Below are 27,351 nucleotides of genomic sequence, written 5' to 3' on the forward strand. Positions count from 1 at the left end.
GGTGGTCACACCGGGGCCACGGGAGACAGACAAGTGGGTCACAGTCAGGAGGGGGAAGGGGAAGAGTCAGGTACTAGAGAGCACCCCTGTGGCTGTACCCCTTGACATTAAGTACTCCTGTTTGAATACTGTTGGGAGAGACGGCCTACCTGGGGGAAGCAACAGTGGCCGTGCCTCTGGCACAGAGTCTGGCCCTGTAGCTCAGAAGGGTAGTGAAAGGAAGAGGAAGGCAGTAGTGATAGGGGACTCTATAGTTGGGGGGTCAGACAGGCCATTTTGCGGATGCAGGAAGAAAACTCGGATGGTAGTTTGCCTCCCAGGTGCCAGGGTCTGGGATGTTTCAGCTCGCATCCAAAATATACCGCGTTGGGAGGGAGAACAGCCAGAGGTCGTGGTACATATTGGTACCAATGACATAGGTAGGAAAAGGGAAGAGGTCCTGAAAGGAGAATATAGGGAGTTAGGAAGGGAGTTGAGAAGCAGGACCATAAAGATAGCATCCTCAGGATTACTGCCTGTGCCATGCGACAGTGAGAATAGGAATAGAATGAGGTGGAGGGTAAATGCGTGGCTGAGGGATTGGAGCAGGGGGCAGGGATTCAGATTTCTGGATCATTGGGACCTCTTTTGTGGCAGGTGTGACCTGTACAAAAAGAACAGGTTGCACTTGAATCCCAGGGTGACCAATATCCTGGTGGGGAGGTTTGCTAAGGCTAGCTGGGAGAGTTTAAACTAGAATTGCTGGGGGGTGGCAACTGAACCGAAGAGACTGGGGAAGAAGAGGTTGGCTCACAAATAGAGAAAACTAGTAGACAGTGCAAGAGGGAGGACAGGCAGGTGATAGAGAAGGGACGCGCTCTGTTCGAAGAATTGAGATGTGTTTATTTTAACGCAAGGAGTGTTGTGAACAAAGCGGATGAGCTTAGAGCGTGAAGCATAGAGCTTGGAGATATGATGTGGTGGCCATTACAGAGACTTGGATGACTCAGGGACAGGAATGCTTACTTCAAGTGCCGAGTTTTAGATGTTTCAGAAAGGATAAGGAGGGAGGCAAAAGAGGTGGGGGTGTGGCACTGTGGATCAGAGATAGTGTCATTGCTGCAGAAAAGGTGGATGCCATGGAAGGATTGTCTATGGAGTCTCTGTGGGTGGAGGTCGGGAACAGGAAGGGGTCAATATCTTTACTGGGTGATTTTTACAGGCCGCCCAATAGTAACAGGGATATCTAGGAATAGATAGGGAAACAGATCCTGGAAAGGTGTAATAATAGCAGAGTTGTCATGATGGGAGATTTTAATTTCCCAAATATCGATTGGCATCTCCCTAGAGCAATGGATATTGATGGGGAGGAGTTTGTTAGGTGTGTTTCTTGACACAATATGTAGAAAAACCGACAAGATGAGAGGTTGTAATTGATTTGGTATTGGGAAATGAACCTGGTCAGGTGTCAGATCTCTCAGTGGGATAGCATTTTGGAGATAGTGATCATAATTCTATCTCCTTTACAATAGCATTGGAGAGAGATAGGACCAGACAAGTTAGAAAAGCGTTGAATTGGTGTAAGGGAAATTATGAGGCTATCAGGCAGGAAATTGTAAGCTTAAATCGGAAGCAGACGTTCTCAGGGAAAAGTATGGAAGAAATGTGGCAAACATTCAGGGGATATTTGTGTAGAATTCTGCACAGGTACATTCCAATGAGACAGGAAGTTATGGTAGGGTACAGGAACCGTGGTGTAAAAAGACTGTAATAAATCTAGACAAGAAGAAAAGATTACAGAAGGTTCAGAGAGCTAGGTAATGTTAGAGATCTAGAAGATTATAAGGCTAACAGGAAGGAGCTTAAGAAGGAAATTAGGAGAGCCAGAAGGGGCCATGAGAAGGCCTTGGTGCGCAGGATTAAATAAAACCCAAAGGCATTCTACAAGTATGTGAAGAGCAAGAGGATAAGACGTGAAAGAACAGGACGTATCAAGTGTGACAGTGGGAAAGTGTGTATGGAACCAAAGGAAAAAGCAGAGGTACTTAATGAATACTTTACTTCGGTATTCACTATGGAAAAGGATCTTGGTGATTGTAGTGATGACTTGCAGCAGAATGAAAAGCTTGAGCACATAGATTTTAAGAAAGAGGATGTGCTGGAGCTTTTGGAAAGCATCAAGTTGGATAAGTCGCTGGGAATAGATGAGATGTACCCAATGCTGCTCTGGGAGGTGAGGGAGGAGATTGCTGAGCCTCTGGCAATGATATTTTCATCATCAATGGGGACGGGAGAGGTTCCAGAGCATTGGAGGTTTGTGGATGTTGTTCCTTTTTTCAAGAAAGGGAGTAGAGATAGCCCAGGAAATTATAGACCAGTGAGTCTCACCTCAGTGGTTGGTAAGTTGATGGAGAAGATCCTGAGAGGCAGGATTTATGAACATTTGGAGAGGTATAATATGATTAGGAATAGTCAGCATGGCTTTGTCAAGGGCAGGTTGTGCCTTACGAGCCTGACTGAATTTTTTGAGGATATGACTAAACACATTGATGAAGGAAGAGCTGTAGATGTAGTGTATATGGATTTCAGCAAGGCATTTGATAAGGTACCCTATGCAAGGCTTATTGAGAAAGTAAGGAGGCATGGGATCCAAGGGGACATTGCTTTGCAGATCCAGAATGGCTTGCCCACAGAAGGCAAAGAGTGTTTGTGGACAGGTCATATTCTGCATGGAGATTGGTGACCTTTGGAGTGCCTCAGGGATTTGTTCTGGGACCCTTACTCTTTGTGATTTTTATAAATGACCTGGTTGAGGAAGTGGAGGGATGGGTTAGAAATTTGCTAATGGCACAAAGGTTGGGGGCATTGTGGATAGTGTGGAGGGCTGTCAGAGGTTACAGCGGGGTATCGATGGGATGCAAATCTGGCCTGAGAAGTGGCAGATGGAGTTCAACCCAGATAAGTGTGAAGTGGTTCATTTTGGTAGAATATGACAGCAGAATATAGTATTAACAGTAAGACTCTTGGCAGTGTGGAGGATCAGAGGGATCTTGGGGTCCAAGTCCATTGGACACTCAAAGCTGCGACACAGGTTGACTCTGTAATTAAGAAGGCATATGATGCATTGCCTTCATCAATCGTGGGATTGAGTTTAAGAGCTGAGAGGTAATGTTGCAGCTATATAGGACCCTGGTCAGACCTCACTTGGAGTACTGTGCTCATTTCTGGTCGCCTCACTACATGAAGGACGTGGAATCCATAGAAAGGGTGCAGAGGAGATTTACAAAGATGTTGCCTGGATTGGGGAGCATGCCTTATGAGAATAGGTTGAGTGAACTCGGCCTTTTCTCCTTGGAGCGACGGAGGATGAGAGGTGACCTGAGAGAGGTGTATAAGATGATTAGAGGCATTGATCATGTGGATGGTCAGAGGTTTTTTCCCAGGGCTGAAATGGTTCCCACAAGAGGACACAGGTTTAAGGTGCTGGGGAGTAGGTACGGAAGAGATGTCAGGGGTAAGTTTTTTACTCAGAGAGTGGTGAGTGTATGGAATGGGCTGTCAGCAATGGTGGTGGAGGCGGATACAATAGGGTCTTTTAAGAGACTTTTAGATAGATACATGGAGCTTAGAAAAATAGAGGGCTATAGGTAAGCGTAGTAATTTCTAACGGAGGGACATGTTCGGCACAACTTCATAGTTTTTCTATATTTCTATGTCTATAAATAGAGCAGGAAGATTCCAATGACTTTATTCATGTGTGAACTGAGAGAGGGAGAAATAACAGTGAATTTACAAACTATTTAAACACAATAAAACTGCAGGAATTTATATGAACAAAATACCTGCTCTGTTTCACCACGGTTGTTCTCATTAGTTTCTTCGTTCCTGCCTGTAATGAATGAAATAATCCCTTATAAATTCTAGATGAATGATGCACATTGGTGAAGATTACTTGTTGCTATTTTAACCGGCCATGGACACCAATCTATTTTGTCCACATGAGGTCCATACCCTTCTAAACCATGTCTATTTAAATGAGGTTCTAAATCGTTCTTGTAATACTAAACATGTCATCCTATGTCAGTGTGTTCCAGATGTCAACCATTCTCTGTTTAAAAACTAATCCCACACATCTCCTTCAAAACTCCTTCCTCTCAGTTTAAACCCGAAAGTTCTTTTTGATACCCCTATCGTACCATGGGAAATGATTTTCACTCTCTACCCCATCTATCTCTGAGGGGTTCACTTCTATGCTAACTGCTAAGGCTAATAAAATGGTTTCTCTGTAATGTTAACTGCTGAGGTAGTGGGTTCTCTGTAGCAGCATGTCTGGGTTATAAGCAGAGATAACGGGGCTTTGGAATTCAGTGTTAACCAATGGGAGAGAGGTTATTCTTTCTTGTCTGTCTAAAATCTATCGGTTTTTTGCGGGCTTTGGGCAGAAGGCGTGAGGGGAATGAAGAGAGGAGATGGGCTCGAGGAGTCGGTGGGCTACCCGACTCTCCGGGCTCTGGGCGGAAGCTCGGAGGTCGACAATGATCGGAGGATCAGCGCAGGGGAATCCGTGAGCTCCAACGATTTGTGCACGAACTGACGAACTGATTAATAAGTCTCTTGGTACATTTTATTTTATATTTTGTTTATCTACTAACCCCACAGTCAAATATAAAATCTTAGTCGTTTAACTGCATATTGTGTACCGTTTGTTATTCCGGGGTACTGATTTGAAACAGGGGACACATTGTGCAGCATCCACCGAAATGAGAATTCCAAGGTTTGGTCGAGCAGGGGGGTCCTCAACCCCGAGGTCATCCCACACATCTCCTTCAAAACTCCCTCCTCTCAGCTTAAACCCAAAAGTTGTTTTTGATACCCCTGTCATACCATGGGAAATGATTTTCACTCTCTACCCCATCTATGCCTTTCACAACCTTGTATACTTATAAGGGTCACTCCTTAGCTACCTTCACTCCAGGGAAACCAAGCCCAGCCGATGCAATCTCTCCTCATAACCAAACTCCTCCAATCCAGCAACTTCCCGTCGCATCTCCTCTGCACTCTCTCCAGTGCAACTATATCCTTCCTATAGTGTTGTGACCAGAACTACACACAGTACTCCCAGTGTGGCCTATCCAGTGTTTTGTAAAGTTGCAATGTAGAATCATAGAGAATACAGCACAGGTACAGGCCCTTCAGCCCAACGAGTCCATGCTGACCACATTGTTCTCTGAGCTCGTACCAATTTACTGTATCTGTCCCATATCCCTCCAAGTACTGTCCCTGAATGTATCGATTCAAGTATTTCTTACATGAAAAGATTGTACTTCCCACAACCACTTCCTCTGACAGTTCGTTCCATCTACTCACCAACCTCTGTGTGAAAAAGTTGCTCCTCAGATCTCTGTTAAATCTTTCCACTTTCACCTGAAATCTCTGCCCACCCCTAGATTTGGGATCCCCTCCCTGGGGAAGGCTGATTCCATCCACCTTATCTACGTTTCTCATTATTTTAAACATTTCTGTAAGGTCTCCTTCCTCCATGTTCCAATCCATAAAGACATAGCCTGGCCAACCTCTCCCTATAACTCTAGTCTTGGCAAAATCCTCGTAAATCTTTTCTACACTTGGTTTAGTTTCATTACATGTTTCCTATATCAGGCTGAACAAAACTGTACACAGTCCAAATGTAGCCTTACCAGTGACTAATACAACTGCAGCATAATGTCCCAACTCCTTTGCTCAATGTCCTGACTGAAGATGGTCAGCATGCTAAATGCCCTTTTCACCACCCTGTCTACCTGTGACACCACTTTCAATGAACGATGTACTTGTACTCCGAGGTCTCTCTGTTTCATTGCACTCCCTGGTGCCCGAACATTCAGAGTACCAGTTGCAAACTAGTTCCATTTTCCAAAATGCATCTAATACCTTGTACTTATCTGTATCGAAATCTATTTGCCACTTCTCAACCCTCTTCCCTCAATGATCAGGATCACTGTTCAATCTACGATAACCATTTTCACTATCACCAACATCTCCTCATTTTGTGTCATCTGCATATTTGTTGACCAAGCCTTGTGTATTCACATTTAAATCATTCTATAAATAACAAATAACAAGGGTCCCCATACTGACCCATAGAGCACAGCACTAATCACTGACCTCCATTCCCAGAAATAACCCTTAAAAACCTTCTGATTCCTACCAAAAAACTCATTTTGAATTCACCCAAATTGCTCTCCCTGGATTCCATGGGAGCTAAACCGCCATGTGGGACCTTGAACGCTTTGGAAAGGTCAAAGAAGACAACATCCACTGACCTACTCTCACCAACAGTTTTAGTTACTTCTTCAAGTAATTCTCTGGCTTCTCCTTGTTACTCTACTTAAACAACGGAATGACAGTAGCTACATTCCAGTCTTTGGGAATTTCACCAGTGGCTAAAAATGAAGCAAATATCTCTTCAACAGCCTCCACAATTTCTTCTTCAGCTTCCAATGTAGTCTGATGATATACTCAGTCAAGCCCTGAGAATTCATCCACATAAAAATGCACATTATCTAATTTAATCCCCTGCTTGATCCTGCCTAATTCCCACAAAATTAGCCCAGCCCCAGTTTTCAACCCTAACTTGGGGTCCCATGCTTGCTTTTCCATCACCATCTTAAAACTACAAGAACTGTGGTCACCAGAGCCAAAGTTCTCCCTGACTGCTCCCTCAGTTACTTGCCCTGCCTCATTCTCCAAGAGGAGGACCAGTATTGCACCCTCTGTCTAGGTCTCTCTACTCGGGAAACTTTTCAAAGTTTAAATATCGTTCAGTGTCATTTCATGTACACAAGTTTAAGGAGAATAAGATAATTATTACTTTGGATGCAATGCAGCACAAAAAATACAAACTATGAAGAACACATTATCAATAATAAAAATCACGAAATAACTATAAATACACACGACAGCTTACATGCATAGATTGATTGTCTATCCATAAAGTGACACTGGCTTGTACATAATGTCAGTGATGGGAAATTATAATGTAGTGGTGGAGTTAGCGGGTGGAGGTGTTGATCAGCCTCACCGCTTGGGGAAAGGAACTGTTTTTGAGTCTGGTGGTCCTGGCGTGGATGCTACGTAAACATGAGAAAGTCTGCAGATGCTGAAAGTCCAAAACGACACACACACAATGCTGGAGGAACTCAGCAGGTCAGGCAGCATCTTTGGAAATGAATAAACGCTCGACGTTTCAGGCTGAGAGCCTCCTTCAGGACTGAGAAAGAAGGGGGAAGATGTCAGAATAAAAAGGTGGGGGGAGGGGGAGGAGGCAATCTGGAAGTTGACAGGTGAAGCCAGGTGGGCAGGAAAGGTAAAGGGCTGGAGAAGAAGTAATCTGATAGGAGAGGGAGAATGGACCACACCGTACTCTATATACAATATGTCATTGATTGCAGGTAGTTTGGTGCCAGTGATGGGTTGGTCAGTTTTAACTACCCATTGTGGAGCCTTCCTGTTCGCCACAGTGCAGTTTCCGTACCAAGCAGTGATGCAGCTTGTTAGGCTGCCCTCTACTGTGCATCTGTGGAATGACATGAGTGTGGATGTGCAAAGTCTCGCTCTCTCAGACTCCTCAGAAAAATGAGGCAGTGGTGAGCTTTCCTGCCGTGTAGGATGTGTTCTGGGACCATGAGAGTTGTGTGTGATGTTCACTCCCAGGAGTTTGAAATGATGTTCAATCCATACAGCTTCACAGAATGAACCTCCAAAGATGTCATCTCTAATCACTGATGCTGTGTCCTCCGTGATCAAAAGGCAACATCCCCTCCTCATTTATCTGTACCTCTGTCCATAAGACCATAAGATCATAAAACATAGGAACAGAATTAGGCCATCTGGCCCATCGAGTCTACTCCGCCATTCAATCATGGCTAATCCTTTATTTTCCTCCTTCTTAACCCCAGTTCCCGGCCTTCTCCCCACAACATTTGATGTCATGTCTTATCAAGAACTTATTAATCTCTCCCTTAAATACACCCAACGACCAGGCCTCACAGCTGTATGTGGCATCAAATTCCACAAATTTACCACCCTTTGCTGAAGAAGTTTCTCCGTATCTCTATTTTGAAAGGGCGCCTCTCTATTCTGAGGCTGTGCCCTCATCCTAGACTCATGGGAAACATCCTTTCCACGTCTACTCCATCTAGGCCTTCTAACATTTGAAAGGTTTCAATGTGATTCCCCTCTTCCTTCTGAATTCCAGTGAGTACAGACCTGGAGATATCAAATATTCCTTGTGTGATAACCCTTTCACTCCTGGAATCATCCTCATGAACCTCCTCTGGACCCTCTCCAATGCCAGCACATCTTTTCTAAGATGAGGGGCCCAAAACTGTTCACAATACTCAAGCTGAGGCCTCAGCAGTGCCTTATAAAGCCTCAGCATCAAGTCCTTGCTCTTGTATTCTAGACCTCTTGAAATGAATGCTAAAATGGCATTTGCCTTCCTCACCACCAACTCAAACTGCAAGTTAACCTTTAGGATGTTCTGCACAAGGACTCCCAAGTCCCTTTGCATCTCAGATTTTGGGATTTTCTCCCCATTTAAAAAATAGTCTGCACATTTATTTCTACTGGCAAAGTGCATAACCATGCATTTTCCAACATTGTATTTCATTTGCCACTTTCTTGACCATTCTCCAAATTTGTCTAAGTCTTTCTGCATTCTACCCATTTCCTCAAAACTACTTGCCTCTCCATCAATTTTCATATCATCTGCAAACATGGCAACAAAGCTATCTATTCCATCATCTAAATAATTTATATACAGCATAAAAAGAAGTGGTCCCAACACCGCTAGTCACTGCCAGCCAACCAGAAAAGGATTTTTTATTCCCACTCACTACCTCCTACCAATCAGCCAATGCTCTAACCATGTTAGTATCTTTCCTGTAATACCATGGGCTCTTAAATTGGTAAGCAGCCTCATGTGTGGCACCTTGTCAAAGTCCTTCTGACAGTCCAAATAACAACTTCCACAGCATTCACTTTATCCTACTTGAAACATCCATCCTACTTGAAACTTCCTCAAAGAATTCGAACTGGCTCGCCAGGCAGGATTTTCCCTGAAGGAAACCATGCTGACTTTGTACTGTCTTGTCATGTGTCACCAAGTACTCCATCACCACATCCTTAACAATTGACTCTAACATCTTCCCAACCAGGCTAACTGGTCTATAATTTCCTTTCTGCTGCCTTCTTGCTTTCTTAAAGAGTGGAGTGACATTTGCAATTTTCCAGTCCTCTGGCACCATGCCAGAGTCCAATCATTTTTGAAAGATCATTTCTAATGCCATCACAATCTCTAATGCTATCTTTCAGAACTCTTGGGTGCAGTTCATCTGGTCTGGGTGACTTATGTAGCTTTAGGTCTCTCAGCTTTTTGAGCACCTTCTCTCTTGTAATAGTAACTGCACCCACTTCTCTTCCTTCACACACTACAACATCAGGCATACTGCTAGTGTCTTCCACAGTGAAGACTGATGCAAAATACTCATTTAGTTCATCAGCCATCTCCTTGTCCCCCATTATTATTTCTCCTGCCTCATCTTCTAGCGGTCCTATATCCAATCTCATCTCTCTTTTATTTTTAACATACTTGAAAAAACCTCTACTATCCACTTTGATATTATTTGCTAGCTTGCATTCATATTTCATCTTTTCCCTTCTAATTAATTTTTTTAGTTGCTCTCTCCAGGTTTTTAAAAGCTTCCCAATCATCTATCTACTATCACGTCTGTATTCTGGAGCATTGAGCTGCCAGTCCTGCCCTTCTCTCAGCCATGTTTCTGTTATGGCTGTAACATCCCAGTCCACAGAGCCAATCCACATTCTGAGCTCACTCACGTTACCTCTTAATCCTCATGCTGTGAATTAAATGCAGTTTGACTGAGTATTCTTTTCTTTCCCTTCATCCTGATATCCTGAATACAAAACTTGCTCTTGCAGATTACTGCTTTATCCCGTGTGTTGTTCCTGCTCAGAGTTCCATCCCACCCCCAAATGTTCTTGCAAGGATATTGGCCCCTCTCTGGTTCAAGTGTAACCTGTCCCTCTTGTACAGGTTGATTCCGTCCCCAGAAGAGATCCCAAGAACCTGAACCTCTCCCCTTGCTCCAGCACCTCAGCCACGAATTCATCCGGCCTATCTTTCTATTTCTGACCTTGCTTGTTGTCCCAAATTATAAATATCAGCATGCCATGTATGTTCTTCTCCACAATATCAACCGATGTTCCTTCTTAGAGATCTATGAACTTGGAGCTATGGTTAACTTCCACCCTGCCCTTAAATTCACTTTGTCCATTTCTGACACATCTCTCTCTCTCTCTCTCCTTTCTTGATCTTTGTCTCCATGTCTGGGGATAAGCTGTCTATTGTTATCTTTTGTAAACCTACTGAATCCCACAGCTATCTTGACTGTACCTCCTCCCAACCTCTCTCCTGTAAAAATGCCATTCCCTTCCATCAGTTCCTTTGTGTCTGTGTGGTGAGGCTTTCTTTTCTGGGAAATCAGAAATGTCCTACTTCTTCAAGGAACAGCGTTTCCCTTCCTCCACTATTGACGCTTCCCTCAATTGCATCTCCTCCATTCACAGGCATCTGCCCTCCACACATCATTCCGGTGCCTTAACACTGACCGAGTTCCTCTTGACTTCACCTACCACCCACGGGACTCTGTATACTTAACACTGACTGAGTTCCTCTTGTCTTCACCTACCACCCACAGGACTCTGCATCCTTAACACTGACCGAGTTCCTCTCGTCTTCACCTACCACCCACGGGACTCTGTATCCTTAACACTGACCGAGTTCCTCTTTTCTTCAGCTACCACCCATGGGACTCTGCATCATAGAACACAGAACATGGAATAGTACAGCACATTACAGGCCCAGGTTGTGCCGACCCTCAAACCCTGCCTCCCATATAAGCCCCCACCTTAAATTCCTCCATTTACCTGTCTAGTAGTCTCTTAAACTTCACTAGTGTATCTGCCTCCACCACTGACTCAGGCAGTGCATTCCACGCACCAACCACTCTCTGAGTAAAAAACCTTCCTCTGATATCTCCGTTGAACTTCCCACTCCTTAACTTAAAGCCACGTCCTCTTGTATTGAGCAGTGGTGCCCTGGGGAAGAGGCACTGGCTGTCCACTCTATCTATTCCTCTTAATATCTTGAATACCTCTATCACGTCTCCTCTTATCCTCCTTCTCCAAAGAGTAAAGCCCTAGCTATCTTAATCTCTGATCATAATACATACTCTCTAAACCAGGCACCATCCTGGTAAATCTCCTCTGTATCCTTTGCAATGCTTCCACATCCTTCCTATAGTGAGGCAACCAGAACTGGACACAGTACTCCAAGTGTGGCTAACCAGAGTTTTATAGAGCTGCATCATTACATCGCGACTCTTAAACTCTATCCCTCGACTTATGAAAGTTAACACCCTATAAGCTTTCTTAACTACCCTATCTACCTGTGAGGCAACTTTCAGGGATCTGTGGACATGTACCCCCAGATCCCTCTGCTCCTCCACACTATCAAGTAGTCCTGCCATTTACTTTGTACTCTGCCTTGGAGTTTGTCCTTCCAAAGTGTACCACCTCACACTTCTCTGGGTTGAACTCCATCTGCCACTTCTCAGCCCACATCCTTATCACTGACTGAATTTCTCTTGTCTTCACCTACCACCCACGGGACTCTGCATCCCTAACACTGACCGAGTTCCTCTAGTCTTCACCTACCACCCACGGGACTCTGCATCCAGCACATCATTCTCTGTACCATCCACCATCCCGGTGGCCAACCATTTTAGTTCCAGTCTCCCTTCTGACTTGTCAGTCCATGGTCTCCTCTATTGCCATGATGAAGCAACTCTCAGGTTGGAGGAGCAACACCTCATATTCCATCTGGTAGCCTCCAACTTGATGGCGTGAATATTGATTTTTCCAACTTCCAGTAATTTTTCTCCCTCCCGTCCCTTCTTCTTCTATTTGCCACTGTGTTCCCCTCTCCTCACCTGCCTATTACCCCTCTTCTTTCCCTTTCTGGAGATGGAGTTCAACCCAGATAAGTGTGAGGTGGTTCATTTTTGTAGCTCAAATATGATGGCAGAATATAGCATTAATGGCAAGACTCTGGGTCTCCATTTGGCAGCGTACGGAGTAAGACTTCTTTTGTCTCAGCTCCATCTTTCATAACTTACTTTCCACTGCTAGATCCATTTGAAGTTTGAAGATTTATTATATTTGCTGAAGGATTTTATGATTAATTAAGATGGCTGGAACCGAATTACGTAGTGGCAAACCCCTTTCTGAGCCGCAACAAACAGAGAAATCAGAGGAAGTTTCTACTTCAGAAAGAATGTTTTCTTCAATGGAAGCTATTAATGTGAAGATCGGTACGCTGGATACCAAAATGGATAAATTGACGAAAGCTAATGAATTGCTTGAAAAAACCAACATCGCTATTCAGGAGTCTTTGAAGAATTTGGAAGATGGATATCAGCCGCTTAAGCAGAGTACTCACAGAATTGAAAGGGAATTTGAGTTAATGGATCAATCTATTAAGGAACAAGATTTGATGATGTCCCTTATGGAAAAGAAAATTAATGAGTATACTTCAGAATTATAAGGAATTAAGAAGAAAACAATTGAATTGGAAAGCAGAAATCGCAGGATGAATCTACGTATACTGGGTTTGCCTGAAAATACAGAAACCAGTGAGCTACTAATATTTTTTTTTGAACATGTTATATTCACTTTCTTGTGACATTCTCGAAGTCTGTCCGATATTGGACACAGTCTACTGAATTCGGCGTTTTAAATCATCAGCCAAAATTAAACCACGTCCTGTAATTCTTTGTTTGCATTATTTTACAACCAAAGAAGCTATTCTTCCGAATACAAGGAAAAGGGATAAGCTAATCAATAATGAAGTTCAGGTTCGTATAGTGGAAGGTTTTGCCCCAGAGATTTATGCCGAAAGAATTATATATTGGGAAGTGATGGCGGAATTTTTAAATGAGCTGTTGCCCGTCTGATGAGTACTCCACCAAAACGAATTGACTCTCCAGAAGATGGTTGGAAATTTATAAGAGAGTTTAAATCCACTTCGGAAGCAATTTGAACAGTTGATCCTTAGCTGGGAGTGGTTTGTAACACCGTTGATGAAAGTCCGCTTTTCGTCTTATCAATGTTTAGATACAGACTTGGTTAACTTACTTAGATCTGTTGCAGTTTGCTTTAACAGTTAATGTAGTTCTGAACTTAACACATATATACTTATTTTTTCTTTGATTTTTAAGTCTTTAATATTAGTTGTAGTTTGTATTAGTTGATGGGATTCATCTTTTTTCTGAAGACATGGCTGCGTATATTAAATGGATTTAAGATGGCCGTCGTTAATTCGGTCTTAACAACTGTTAGACATAATATGAAAATATTTGGAATTTGTATACTTCTTTATGTATTCTTTGTTATGTCTTTTTTGTGGTGGTCAATTTAACTTTGTAAACGGAGCTGCCAACTGGAGACAGGGGTTAAGGGTCAATAGATTAGCATGTTGTTCGCCTATTGGACTATTTCTGGGCTTTTGGGGGAGGTGGGTGGGTCTATTAGGTTAGTTTTTTTCTCGACTGGGCAGTCCTGAGGGGTTTTTCTCTGTCAATCATCTTGCGTCTCTTTCTGATCGAGTCAAGCTTCACCTTTTCTTTCGATTTAGGTTGCGCCCGCGCGTTAGATTACTTTATAAAATTTTTAAATTAAGTTTTAAGTATGGATCTTAATAAAATCAATATAATATCTTGGAATTTAAATGGTATGAAGCAACCTATTAAGTGCAGAAAGATTTTTAAGAAATTAAAAACACTTCATGCAGATATTATTTCTGTGGAGGAGACACACATCTGTAGACAAGATGAAAATCATTTTTTTAAATTTTGGAAGGGACCCTTATTTCATTCTTTATCAGTAATTAAAATAAGAGGGGTTTCTATTTTTATTAATTCTAAAATCCCTTTTGTTCATTTTAATACTGTTACTGATTTAATTGGAAGATATTTAATTCTTACTGGTTTGTTGTGTGGTCAAAAGGTGGCTTTGGTATGTATATACGCACCTAATACAGACAACCCTGAATTTTTTAAGAAGCTATTTTCTGTATTGCCGAATTTAAATGAATATAAGTTGATTATGGGCGGTGACTTTAACTGCTGTCTTAACCCGTTGATTGACAGATCGTCCACCAATCCGTCACTTCCTGATAAAGCTGCGACTTGTATCAATTCTTTTTTATTACAATATGGTCTGGTCGATATTTGGAGATTTAAATTTCCTAAAGAAAAAGATTTTTCTTTTTTTTCACATGTATACCATAAATATTCTAGAATTGATTATTTTTTCTCGGATACACGATTGGTGTCCTCTGTTGTTGAGTGTGCCGACGATGTGATTGCGTTGTCAGATCATGCACCTATGAAACTAACTTTGGAACTCTCTGATAATATTCACATACTTCAGCAGAGATTTAATATTCCATTGTTGCAAGATTCAACTTTTGTAAATTTTATTAAAGAACATATTTCTCTGTTTTTGAATTGAATACAACTGAGGAAATGTCAAATTTGGTTATTTGGGATATAATGAAATCTTTTCTTAGGGGACAGATAATATCATATTCAGTAGGTTCAAGAAGGAAAACTAAGGCAGAACTTTTGCTGGTCACTAATAGGATTAAAGAAATAGATAAACTCTATTCAGTAACGCCTAGTGAAGATCTCTTTAACGAAAGGGTGGAACTCCAAGCACAACATGATTTGCTTTTGACTTTTCCTATTGAACAGCAACTTTTTAAACCCAAAAGCCAATTTTATATACATGGAGACAAATCAGGCAAACTAAGAGCTGGACAGTTAAAAGCAAGTAGGACTAGAAGACAGATCCTGAAAATAAGACATGATAGAACTATAACGGTAGATCCTTATGAAATTAATAAGATATTTATGGATTTCTACTCTAACCTTTATGAGTCTGAATTTTCAGATAATATTACTTTTACGAATAGTTTTTTGCAAAAAGTGAATATACTTAAAATCTCTACTCAAGATATGAATGCATGAGATGCACCTATTAAACAAGAAGAAATAGCGGGGGCTATATCCTCTCTCCAATCAGCTAAGGCTCTGGGACCGGACGGATACACAGTGGAATTTTATAAGACTTTTACTGATATACTTATACCTCATTTATATCAAAGATTCACTGACTCTGTACCCTCTGGGACTCTCCCAAACACTTTCTATGAAGCTTCAATCTCTTTAATTCCTAAAAAAGGTAAAGATTTATCTGAATGCGCCTCTTATAGACCAATTTCTCTATTGAACGTGAATTTTAAAATTCTCTCTAAGATTTTGGCTAATAGACTTGAGAATATTTTACCTACTGTTATTTCCAATGACCAAACTGGATTTATTAAAAACAGATATTCACATTTTAATATTTGAAGATTATTAAATATTATTCACTCTTCTCCATCTAAAGAATCTGAATGTGTTGTTTCTCTTGATGCAGAGAAAGCTTTTGATAGGGTGGAGTGGTCTTACTTATTTGAGGTTTTGGAAAGATTTAATCTGGGCCCAGGATTTATTTCTGGATTAAATTGATCTATCATGCTCCTATGGCTGCTGTTATAACTAACGACCAAAAATCTCCCTATTTTAGATAATATGGGGGTACTAGACAGGGATGCCCTTTCAGCCCTTTATTATTTAACTTGACTTTAGAACCCCTTGCTATTGTCCTTAGAGATTCTAACACTGTTCAAGGTATTAAGAGAGGGGACAAAATACACAAGGTTTCATTATATGCAGATGATCTGTTAGTTAATATTTCAGATCCTAGGAAATCTATTCCTCCTATGTTATCTATATTTTCTAAATTCAGAAGTTTTTCTGGGTATAAATTAAATTTACACAAACGTGAGTTATTTCCTATTAATAATTACTCGGATCCAAATCATCAAATATCTTTTGCTATTGCTAAAATTTACTTTACCTATCTTGGTATTAAAATTACTAAAAATTTTAAGGATCTCTATACATATAATTTTTTTTTCCATTAATTGGCTACACCAAACAAATGCTTTCTAAATGGTCTCCTATGACATTATCATTAATGGGTTGAATTAATGCTATTAAAATGATAGTTTTAACAAAATTTTATATATCAGGCAGTTCCTTCTTTTGTTCCTAAAAAGTTCTTCGACAGAATAGATTCTATAACTTTATCTTATATTTAGAACAACAAAAATCCTAGATTGAGTAAACCCTTATTGCAGAAATTAAAAAAAGGATGGTGGTATGGCTTTGCCTAACTTTGGAATGCACTATAGGGCAATTAATATTCGATATATTACTTTTTGGATTCACTATTCAAATATTGTCCTTCGTGGTTGGATCTAGAGGTAAACTCGGTGAAAGGATTCTCTTTGGCCTCTTTACTGGGAGTTTCTCTTCCTTTTTTGTTTACTAAGATTAGCAGACAAGAATTTAATCCCATTATTAAACATACATTAAGAATTTGGTTTCAGTTTTGTAGATTTTTTGAGTTAAATAATTTTATTCTTTCTAGTAATATCTATCTCAATTATTTTTTTTAAACCATCAATTTTTGATAAGGCCTTTCTAATTTGGAAAACCAAGGGAATAATAACTTCTTCAGATTTGTTTTTTCGGGGACTGTTTAATGTCTTTTTCTCAGTTAATGGATAAATATGATTTATCAAATGTACACTTCTTTGGATATTTACAAATTAGGAATTTTTTACGTGGTTTATTACCAAATTACCCTTCTGCTTATCCACCTAATATGACAGATGTTCTCTTTCAGTTTAAACCATTTCAGAAAGGGTTGATAGCTATAATCTATAAATGGTTATTGTGTTCACCAATGATATCTAATGATAAAATTAAACGTGCTTGGGAATCGGAACTTCAGGAAACATTTCCAGATAATCAATGGAGTAAAATTTTTCATTCGGTTAACAACTCATCTATTTGTGCCCGTCATTCCTTGATACAGTTCAAGGTAGTGCACCGGGCTCATATGTCAAAGGATAAACTAGTGCATATTTTCTCCAATATTAATCCTATTTGTGACAGATGTAATACTGAGCTGGCCACTTTAACTCATATGTATTGGTCTCGTATAAAGCTAGATAACTTTTGGAGAGATGTTTTTAAAACACTATCAAAAGTTTTGGATCTGGATCTACAACCTAATTTGCTTACGGCAATTTTTGGGATTATCCCATCGGAAGCAGGAAATATTCCTCTTTCCGCACAACTTAGGATAGCCTTTTCGACCTTGCTGGCTAGGAGAGCCATTTTATTGAAGTGGAAGGATTCTGATCCACCTACGGTCTTTTATTGGCTCTCCTCCATTATGTCCTGTTTAAGTTTAGAGAAAATAAGAAGTCAGACATTTCATACATCCTTTAAATTTGAGCGAATATGGCGACCTTTTATCCAATATTTTCATTTAATTTTATTTATTACTCTTTCAATCTTTTTTTCAAAGTTTTACATTTGATCAGAAAGTCTTTCTTTCTTTTTTGATCGTATCCTCAAAATGGGCCGCCCAGTCCTTTTTTTTTTTGTTTTTTTTAGTGCAGTGGGTTTTTTTCTTTTCATTTAAAACCCAATGTTTTTTTCTTTCTCTTCATAAACTGGTAAGAGCAGAATTGTTATTTTCATTTTTTTAATTATATATTTGATGCTAGTTGAACGATATCTATGATTTTGACAATGGTTTATACTGTTACTGATACATATATATTTGAACTAATTCTCCTCTGGATTGTATTTATGCTTTTTTAAAAAAATCACAAAAAAGACTAATAAAAAAAAGAAAGAAAGACACTTGGCAGTGTAGAGGATCAGAGGGATCTTGGAGTCCGAGTCCATAGGACACTCAAAGCTGCTACGCAGGTTGACTCTGTGGTTAAGACTCTGTGAAGGCATACGGTGCATCGGCCTTCGTCAATCGTGGGATTGAGTTTAAGATCTGAGAGGTAATGTTGCAGCTATATAGGACCCTGGTCAGACCTCACTTGGAGTACTGCGCTCAATTCTGGTTGCCTCACTACAGGAAGGACGTGGAAACCATAGGAAGGGTGCAGAGGAGATTTACAAAGATGTTGCCTGGATTGGGGAGCATGCCTTATGAGAATAGGTTGAGTGAACTCGGCCTTTTCTCCTTGGAGCGATGCAGGATGAGAGGTGACCTGATAGAGGTGTACAAGATAATGAGAAGCATTGATTGTGCAGATAGTCAGAGGCTTTTTCCCAGGGCTGAAATGGCTAGCACGACAGGGCATAGTTTTAAGGTTCTTGGAAGTAGGTACAGAGGAGATGTCAGGGGTACGTTTTTTTTACACAGTGAATGGTGAGTGTGTGGAATGGGCTGCCAGTGGTGGTGGTGGAAGCGGAAACGATAGGGTCTTTTAAGAAATTCCTGGATGGATACATGGAGCTTAGAAAAATAGAGGGCTATGGGAAGCCTAGGTAAGTGCATGTTCAGCACAGCTTTGTGGGCCGAAGGGTCTGTATTGTACTGTGGGTTTTCTATGTTTCTTCCACATTCCACTCTCTTCTCCTATCATATTTCTTCTCCAGCCCTTTGCCTTTTCTACCCAGCACCTCCCAGCATCGTCCTTCATCCCCCTCCTGCACCCACCTGGCTTCACGTATTAGCTTCGAGCTTGTTCTCCTTCCCCTTCCTCCTTCCTTGTTCTGGTTCTTCCCCCTTCTTTCCAGTCCTGATTAAAGGTCTCAGCCCGAGACATCGACTGTTTATTAATTTTCATCGTTGTTGCCTGACCTGCTGAGTTCCTCCAGCATTTTGTGTGCTTTGCTATGCACTTGGAATCCTCAGTCTCTCTGTTGAACATTTCTACCATGGACTGCAGATATCCAAGTCCTATTTCAACTCGACAAAATGGATGACCTTGTACTTGTCAGAATTAAGTTCCATTTGCTAATGCTCTACCCAGCTTTCCATCTGACCCATATCCTATTGCAGACTTGGACAACTTTCCTCACCATCCACAACACCACCAATTCTCATTCGTCTGTAAACTTACTAATCATACCTCCTAAACTCACAACTAAGTCGTTAATATATATCACAAAGTGCAGAAGTCCTACAACCATTCACTACTGTACATGAGTAGGTGCAGACTTCAAATCAGAAAAAAAACATTCTTCCAACACAACCTCTGCCTTCTGTCATCAAGCTGATTTTGGATCCATTTAGTTGGATTACCTCAGAACCCAGGTGTTTCAGCCTTCTGGATCAGCCTCTCATGTGTGACCATGTCAAATGCTTTACGAAAGTCTGCATGGAGAACATCTTTCACATTGCCTCCAGCAATCTTCTTTGCCAGCTCCTCAGATTGGAGAGATACAGTTTTTCTGACTCTGGGCGTTACTGACAATCCCTAATCAGATCCTGATCTCTCCAATTATACACAACTCCTATGATTTAAATTTTCTCCAATAATTTCCACACAGGCACAGATGGAAATCACTGAAACTCAATTCAAAGTTCTGGACTTCCACAATCCAGCAGGAGTCCCAAACCCCGTCAGCTCACCTACTAAGAGATCCCAGCACCTCTGTGCAGGACCTCCAACAGAATCCAGCAAAATCTGAGCCAGAACTGTTCCCGACTGACAGCAGCCAGCCAGGACAGATTTGATAACGCGCTGGAGAATTCCCCTCAACTGCTCCCTTTAGAAGCTTAAGTGATGGTGAGATCAGGGAAAGTTTTCACAGTGATTGAGTTCTTTAGAAAATGTTTTGTTTTTGATACTTACTGCAAACTGGAAAGAATCTGGATAATGCTGTCACAAATGTGATTCCTGATACAGTCAATATGATCCAGATTGGAATGTTGATCTTGCAGCTTTGATCTGAGACGTACAGAAGTGAACCCACTGAGTAAATTCACACTGATTCTCCACACCCACTCCCAGTTTAAAATACATTTAACACAGTCATATGTCCAACGGCATTCATGAGTCAAAGCAACAAGTTAATTAAAACAATGTAAATTTATTACCAAAATATATACTGTATATGTCACCATTTACTAACTTAAGATTCACTTTTTTGCAGGAAATCAAAGTAGAACAGAGAAATACAATAGAAACAATGAAAAACTACACACAAAGACAGACAAACAATCAAATCGAAAAGACTATTGAACGGTCTCGGCCAGAAATATCGACTGTACTCTATTCCATAGATGCTGCCTGGCCTGCTGAGTTCCTCCAGCATTTTGTTCGTGTTGCTTGGATTCCCAGCATCTGCAGACTTTCTCTTGTTCATTCAGATGTATTTCATTTATTAAATGCAAACACAAAACTAAATCCTAGAAAGCGGTAAACATGTGAAACCTGTAATATTCCCCACACACCCAAGATCCAAGGTGATGTTGTTCATAACAGCTACACAGTCAGCACTAATTACACTGCAAAAGGCAAATGCTAACAATACCTTCTCTCTCCTTCACTTCTAATGTACCACTGAGATTCCTTTTTGCTGTGGACTGTCACTTTAAGGCACAACAGAGAACTGAGACGAACTTTTGGATTTCTGCTGAGAGAGAGAGGGGCAGAGTCTGCCTTTCAGCTCATGTTTACACTTTTACAAGGACAGTGACTACTGCTGTCAGCTTCTGGGTTGCCATGGAGAGAGAGAGAGGTGGAGTTATTTGATGGACAATCGATGTTATGGTGTCTCTGCAGCGTGTTTACTTTTTACAACGACAGTTACAGACACACAGAAACACATGCTCAGAGTCAAGATGGATTCGGTTAATGAAAGACATCAGTGAGTGGGTCGCTGGTTTAAACTTTCAGTAACCCAAAAGGAGTGAGTTGAGATCGACCCTGAGTTTTGATAAATGACTCTCACAGGTTTTCTGCAACTAGAACAAGCGGAAGTGTGATTGTCACATATTTAATGCACAGGAGTGGGTTCTCTGGGGAGGGGAGTACCTTTGTGAATACCACTTGTGTGTTACCCTTGTTTGGGTGTGGTAGATCACTGAAGAAAGGCACCCCTGTGGCAAATCACTGTTGAAGTTATTTCATACGTCACGGAACTGGATAAGTGGCCATCACAGTTGTGTGTTTGGGTTACCTTGTGTGGAAACTACCTGTGTGTGATAATCCTTGCCTGGGTGGGTAGTTTTACCACTTGAAGACGGTACCTCAGTGATAGACTACTGTTGGTGATAATCCATACGTGGATTCTGTTGGAGACACACGGTTTTGGACACTGGATGAGCTTTGTTCTGCCCACAGAAAGGGGGGTTTTGGAGGATCAGTTAGGAGAATCAATCAGTGGCTCTCACAGTGTGGAAAAGGTGTGACCGGTGGGGAGTTATTCGTGTGTCTAATCCTCGCCTGGGTTGATAATTCTACCACAGAAGAACGGTCCCCTTGTTGTGGTCACATTCGGTGACTTCTAAAGGATTTCAGAGGACAACAGGAAGAATCGATGGCATCAGCTTACTCGGACAACCACAAAACCTCTCTCTCTGCATCACTACTCAACTCAATACCACGAACTGAACTGAACTTTACTCATCACTGTAAGACTGTATCCATTTACCCCTAGGCTTGAAAAAGCTTGGTCTTTATATTTCCACACTTATATACATATAATCTTTGCTAACCTGTTTAATATATCTGAACTTATATTACTGTATTGCATAGTTACTAATAAATAGCATTAGTTAATAGCAATACCAGACTCCAAAGTGTTTTCCATTTCTGCTGGTTCTTTAACACACTAACTCACCTTCTCTCTCCTCCTCCAACCCTTATAGTCCTTCCCTCTCTCCTCATTCTCCATCAATCAGATAACTCTTTCCCCTTCTCTACCCTCTTTCTGTGATTTATTGCTGCCCTGTTATAATATCATCGGAAACTTGTTTGTGACTGTTTAAAATCCCATCACCGGACTCAACCTGATGAAAAGTTGCAGTCACAACAGATTTGCCACCATCAATTCTTCACTCTGGTCAGTAGCATGCTTTCAGTTCCATCAGGTTCACCTTTAGGAGTTTATCAAGCAGCTTCTGGAAGTCCAGACACACCCTGTATAACCTACAGTGTCTATATTGGGTCAAACCTCCAGCAGGTCTCCCAGTCCCCAGCTGTAGACTGTGGGGCTGAGGACTGCAAGTGCTGGTGTTCCATATAAAGCAGTTCACAATGTACTGACTGAGATACTCATTCCATTCCTGCACTGAGCCACATGGCGACCATTTTAATGTAATTTAAGAATATTTGTGCACATACCTTTAGACACAATCCAGCAAATGAGGGCAATGAGGATGAAGACAAGAGCCACAATGTTACAAATATTCAGTCGCCACCACCACTGCTTGTCATCTAGAGTCCACAGGGAGAAATGAACAACAACATTAGAACTGTTTCAAACGGTTTCAAAACTGAAGTAACGGATCAACACAAACAGTTCTACATATGTTTCAGTGGACAAGTGTTCCAGATAACAGACATGGATTGGGATTGGTCAGGTTGACTGTGATAATGAATGTCCTAAACATGAGACAATCCACCAGGTTGGAAAAGGACCACGTGTCAGAGCAATGCAGTGAGGGAGGTTCAGAGAGTTCACTCCACTGTCAGTGTGTGCAGATCCCTGGACAGACTAAAGGCCTTGTGGTTAGTTCAAGAAATATATTGTAAAGCCTGGGTATCCATTATCCTCAGGCTGTGAAGATGGAACTGGCAGGAAGACTGCAGTCTCTCTGTGTACACACTGAGCCAATGAGACAAGACACCACTGTAAATAAGCTCAGTCGTATTATCCCAGTGATCAAGTGCTGCAATTGACATGGTCATGCCAGCCAGCCAATCAGGATGGTGGAATTGGGAGATGGTTCTGGAGAAAGCTGGGCGGAGAGAGATTTGTGATGGACACTGGTGGCGTCCTTGGTCTTTTGGCGGGAGATGGAGAGAGGAGAGGATCGGGAGAGGCAGCTGTAGGATTTGATCCAACGGGAAGGCGTGATTCAAAGGAGTCCAGGATGGAAAGTTCTACTGGTGATCAGTGATGAGGAGTTGGTGCCGTGGGTAAGGGACACATCCAGAGTTTGAAAAATATGATCTCCAACACTGTGCGCATTTCATGGAGAAGACCGTAGGGACATGAACATGCTTGAGGTACTGGTGTACATGAATGATCTCATAGTGTTCGAGTCCACACTGGAGGAGCACAAGACGAGACTACTGAAGGTGCTAGACCGCCTGAAAACCAAAGGGTTAAAGCTGTCACTGGACAAATGCCAGTTCTGCAAGATGTCAGTCAATTACGTCGGGCACATAGTGTCTCAGGATGGAATAGCTATGTATCTGTCCAAGGTCGAGGCAGAGACCACATGGCGAAGGCCCATGAATTTGAGAACTCTACACGCATTCCGTGGATTCTGTGGGTACTACCAGAGATTTGTGAAGGATTACTCCAAAGTAAGCCAGCCTTTGAATCAGCTTCTGTGTGGTTACCCTCCCTTGGGGAATAAAGGGAGGAGAACGAAAGGAGAAGAAGGTAATGTTTATCTTGGAGCCTTTCGGAGAAAGATGGGATGCAAAATATGAAGAGGCCTTTCAGCTGCTGAAGGAGTTGCTGACTAAAGACCTGTGTTGAGCTTTGCAAAGCCCCAGCTGCCATATGTCCTGCACACCAATGCCAACCCCAAGGGTTTAGGGGGTGTTCTGTATCAGGATCAGGGCAAAGGGTTGAGACCCATCGTTTTCATCAGCTGGAGTCTGTCACCTCTGAACGAAACTACCCTATGCACAAATTGGGTTGTGGTGGATAAGTTAGATGACTATCTATATGGTGCCAAGTCGGAGGTGAGGACAGACAACAATCCTGACCTTGGCGAAGCTGGATTCCACAGGTCACCGTTGGTCAGCAGCATTCTCTGTTTATGATTTCAGCCTGAAATATCGGCTGGGAAGTCAGAACATTGATGTGGAGTCATGGTCCTGACGGTCACATGAGGTGCTGGAAATGGACAGAGGGTGGGAGTGTGTTCCTGCCTCTGGTGTTAAAGCAATGTGCCAGCTCTCCACCACAGGGAAATGAGCAGCAAGGCTGTGGCAGGATAGAGCTGTGGATCATTTGGGAGCTTCCGGTTGTACCATTCCACAAGCTTATTGCCACTTGACAGCTCTGGATACAAAGCGATTGCCTGCCTTGAGTCCTGTGGAATTGGCAGTAACCCAGTGAGACAACACTTGTAAAGATGTCACTTGGTCATCTGTTGCAGAAGGGGATATGGGCCAAGTTGAAAAGATGAAACACCCTACCATACCCCTACTGATGAGGGAAAGGAACAAACTGGAGTTGAGGAACCAGGTTTTATACAGGGTCATGTCTCCTCCAGACAGGACTCAGCATTCCTAGTTGGTTTTGCCTGAGAAGCATCAGAGGATTGTGTTGAAGTCACTTCATGATGATTCTGGTTACTTGGGGTTTGACAAGACTGTTGGCCAGAAAGAATGACAATCTACAAATCAGTCAATTCAAGGAATCAAGGACAGTGGAATCAGACAGACTATTTGCCTTTGTTCCTGCTGCATGCTTGGGGATGGAGGCTGCCATTTTGTGAAGACACTCTATTCTCCATTTTGTGAGTTTGACATGCTGGGCTTGATCAATGTTTTGAATAAGACACAATGATACTTCAGGTAATCTGCTGGACTGGAGATCATTTCCAAATAAGAAGTTATTTGTGAGATGTTCTTTGATTGGATATAACATGCAGGTTTCTGAATGTTGGCATTGATGCATGTCTGAAGTGATTCAAGCTCATTGTTGATTGAGAACAAAAAGCCATAAATTATCAACTGTCACTTGATGGGAAGAGGGAATAAACTGGTGCTGGCTTGGAGCACAGCCAATAACAAGGTGTTAAAGAACAGAGACAGACCTGTGGCCAATGACACTGGAATGTGATATTTGAATTGAATAGGAATTGATATAAAAGTGGATGCTTTGTGTGTGCTGGTAGCAGTAACTTTGAAGAACAACCATCGCAGATACAAGCGTGAGCAACCCTATGTGAAACACGTGGTGAGTGAATCAGGACTATGAGGAACGCCTGGCCAGCGTAAACTCCTTTGCCAGGTAATACCTTTGCTATTCTTTGACTGTTGAGGAAAGTCAGGGGTACTTAGCGGGTGGGCACACAAGTTATTTAGTGTATGAATTCACGTTCTTGTTAGTTTAAACAATAAAGGTACTTGTCAGTAAATACAGATTTCTCTGTGCCTCACTAATCATCCTTACAAGTAATTTTTTTTAACAACAAGACCTACAGATTGGTCCGAGATCTGTCTTATTGGCCCCGAATGAATCCTGAGGCTGAAGAGTACTGCATTTGATCTATTTGGAGGAAGTTGGCTGATAACTGGGTGTCTACACTTTACATAGCGGACAGCCAGATGCCAAATGTGCCAGTTTTCCGGGTGAAGCCAGAAGCCGGGAATAGCCCTGTCAAAATTCTCCATTGGAATCACCTTTTACCTCCAGGGCAGGAGGTACGTGTTGACTGAAAGCCTGACATGGACCCTACACCTAGTAGGAGAAGAACAGAGAGGCAATCAGCGGAACGAGCTGAAAAGGACCTAATGTGCTGTACTCAATCTGTTCTTAGGGAATGAGACAGGGCAGGTGATAGAAGTTTGTGTAGGCAAACACTTTGCATCTAGTGATCACAATGCCATTAGATTCAAAGCAAATTTGCAAAAAGATGGGACTGGTCCACAGGATGTGATTCTAAATTGGAGAAAGGCCAACTTTGATGGTATCAGAAAGGATCTGGCAAGTATGGACTGGAACAGGCTGTTTTCCGGCAAAAGCATACTTGGTAAGTGGGAGACCTTCAAAAATGTAATTTTGAAAGTGCTAACCTTGTATGTGACTGTCAGAATAAAAGGTAAAGTTAACAGGTGTAGGGAACCATGGTATTCCAGAGATATTGAGGAATGGGAAGTGGAATTAAATGGACTAGAGGAGGCCATGGATTGACATATCGGAATGGGAATGGGAAGTGGAATTAAATGGGCTAGAGGAGGCCATGGATTGGCATATCGGAATGGGAATGCAAAGTGGAATTAAATGGACTAGAGGAGGCCATGGATTGACATATCGGAATGGGAATGGGAAGTGGAATTAAATGGGCTAGAGGAGGCCATGGATTGACATATCAGAATGGGAATGGGAAATGGAATTAAATGAACTAGAAGAGGCCATGGATTGACATATTGGAATGGGAATGGGAAGTGGAATTAAATGAGTGGCCACTGGGAGATTCCATTTCTTCTGGCAGATGGAGTGTAGATGCTCGGTGAAATGGGCTCCCAATCCATGTCAGGTCTCACCGATATAAAGGAGGCCACACCGGGAGCACCGGATACAGTATATGACCCTAACAGTCTCACAGGTGAAGTGTCGTCTCACCTGAAAAGATTGTTTGGGGCCCTGGATAGTAGTGAGGGAGGAGGGGTAGGGGCAGGTTCCACTTGCAAGGATAAGTGGCAAGAGGGAGATCAGTGGGGAGGGATGAATGGACAAGGGAGTTGCATAGGAACCGATCCTTGTGGAAAGTAGAAAATGGGAGGGTGGGGAGGGAAAGATGTACTTGGTGGTGGGATCCTGTTTGAGATGGTGGAAGTTCCAGAGAGTTATGTGCTGGACGCGGAGGCTGGTGGTGAGGTAGGTGAGGACAAGAGGGACCCTATCCCTGGTAGGGTGGCCTGAGGAAGGGGTAAGATGGGCTGAAAAATGGCAAATGGAATTTGATGCAGACAAGTGTGAGGTATTGCACTCGGTTGGACCATCAGGGTAGGTCTTACACAGTGAACGGTCGGGCACTGAGGAGTGTGGTAGAACAAGGGGATCTGGGAATACAGGTCCATAATTCATTGAAAGTGGAGTCACAGGTAGATAGGATCATAAAGAAGTTTTTGGCACACTGACCTTCATAAATCAAAGTGTTGAATACTGGAGATGGGATGCTATGTTGAAGTTGTATAAGACGTTGGTGAGGACTAATTTGGAGTATTGCGTGCAGTTTTGGTCACCTACCTACAGGAAAGATGAAGCAAAGGTTGAAAGAGTGCAGAGGAAATTTATACTCTGAGAGACCTGAGTGATATGGAAAGATTGAACAGGTTAGGATTATATTCCCTGGAATGTAGAATATTGAGAGGAGCTT

General features: G+C 42.0%; 1 protein-coding gene across 5 annotated transcripts in view; it reads right to left on the minus strand.

The window, feature by feature from the left end:
- Window positions 1-27,351, minus strand: part of LOC140198141 (uncharacterized) — a 197,954-nt gene that overhangs the window by 2,575 nt on the left and 168,028 nt on the right. For all 5 annotated transcript variants that reach the window (XM_072259103.1, XM_072259102.1, XM_072259101.1 and 2 more), the window contains 3 exons: window positions 22,403-22,495; window positions 19,907-20,002; window positions 3,822-3,868 (listed from right to left, as the gene is read on the minus strand). In XM_072259103.1, coding sequence (XP_072115204.1) covers window positions 3,822-3,868; window positions 19,907-20,002; window positions 22,403-22,495 — 236 coding nt within the window. The remainder of the gene's footprint in view (window positions 1-3,821; window positions 3,869-19,906; window positions 20,003-22,402; window positions 22,496-27,351) is intronic.

The sequence above is a fragment of the Mobula birostris genome, chromosome 5 (genome assembly GCF_030028105.1).
Source record: "Mobula birostris isolate sMobBir1 chromosome 5, sMobBir1.hap1, whole genome shotgun sequence".
Taxonomy (NCBI): domain Eukaryota; kingdom Metazoa; phylum Chordata; class Chondrichthyes; order Myliobatiformes; family Myliobatidae; genus Mobula; species Mobula birostris.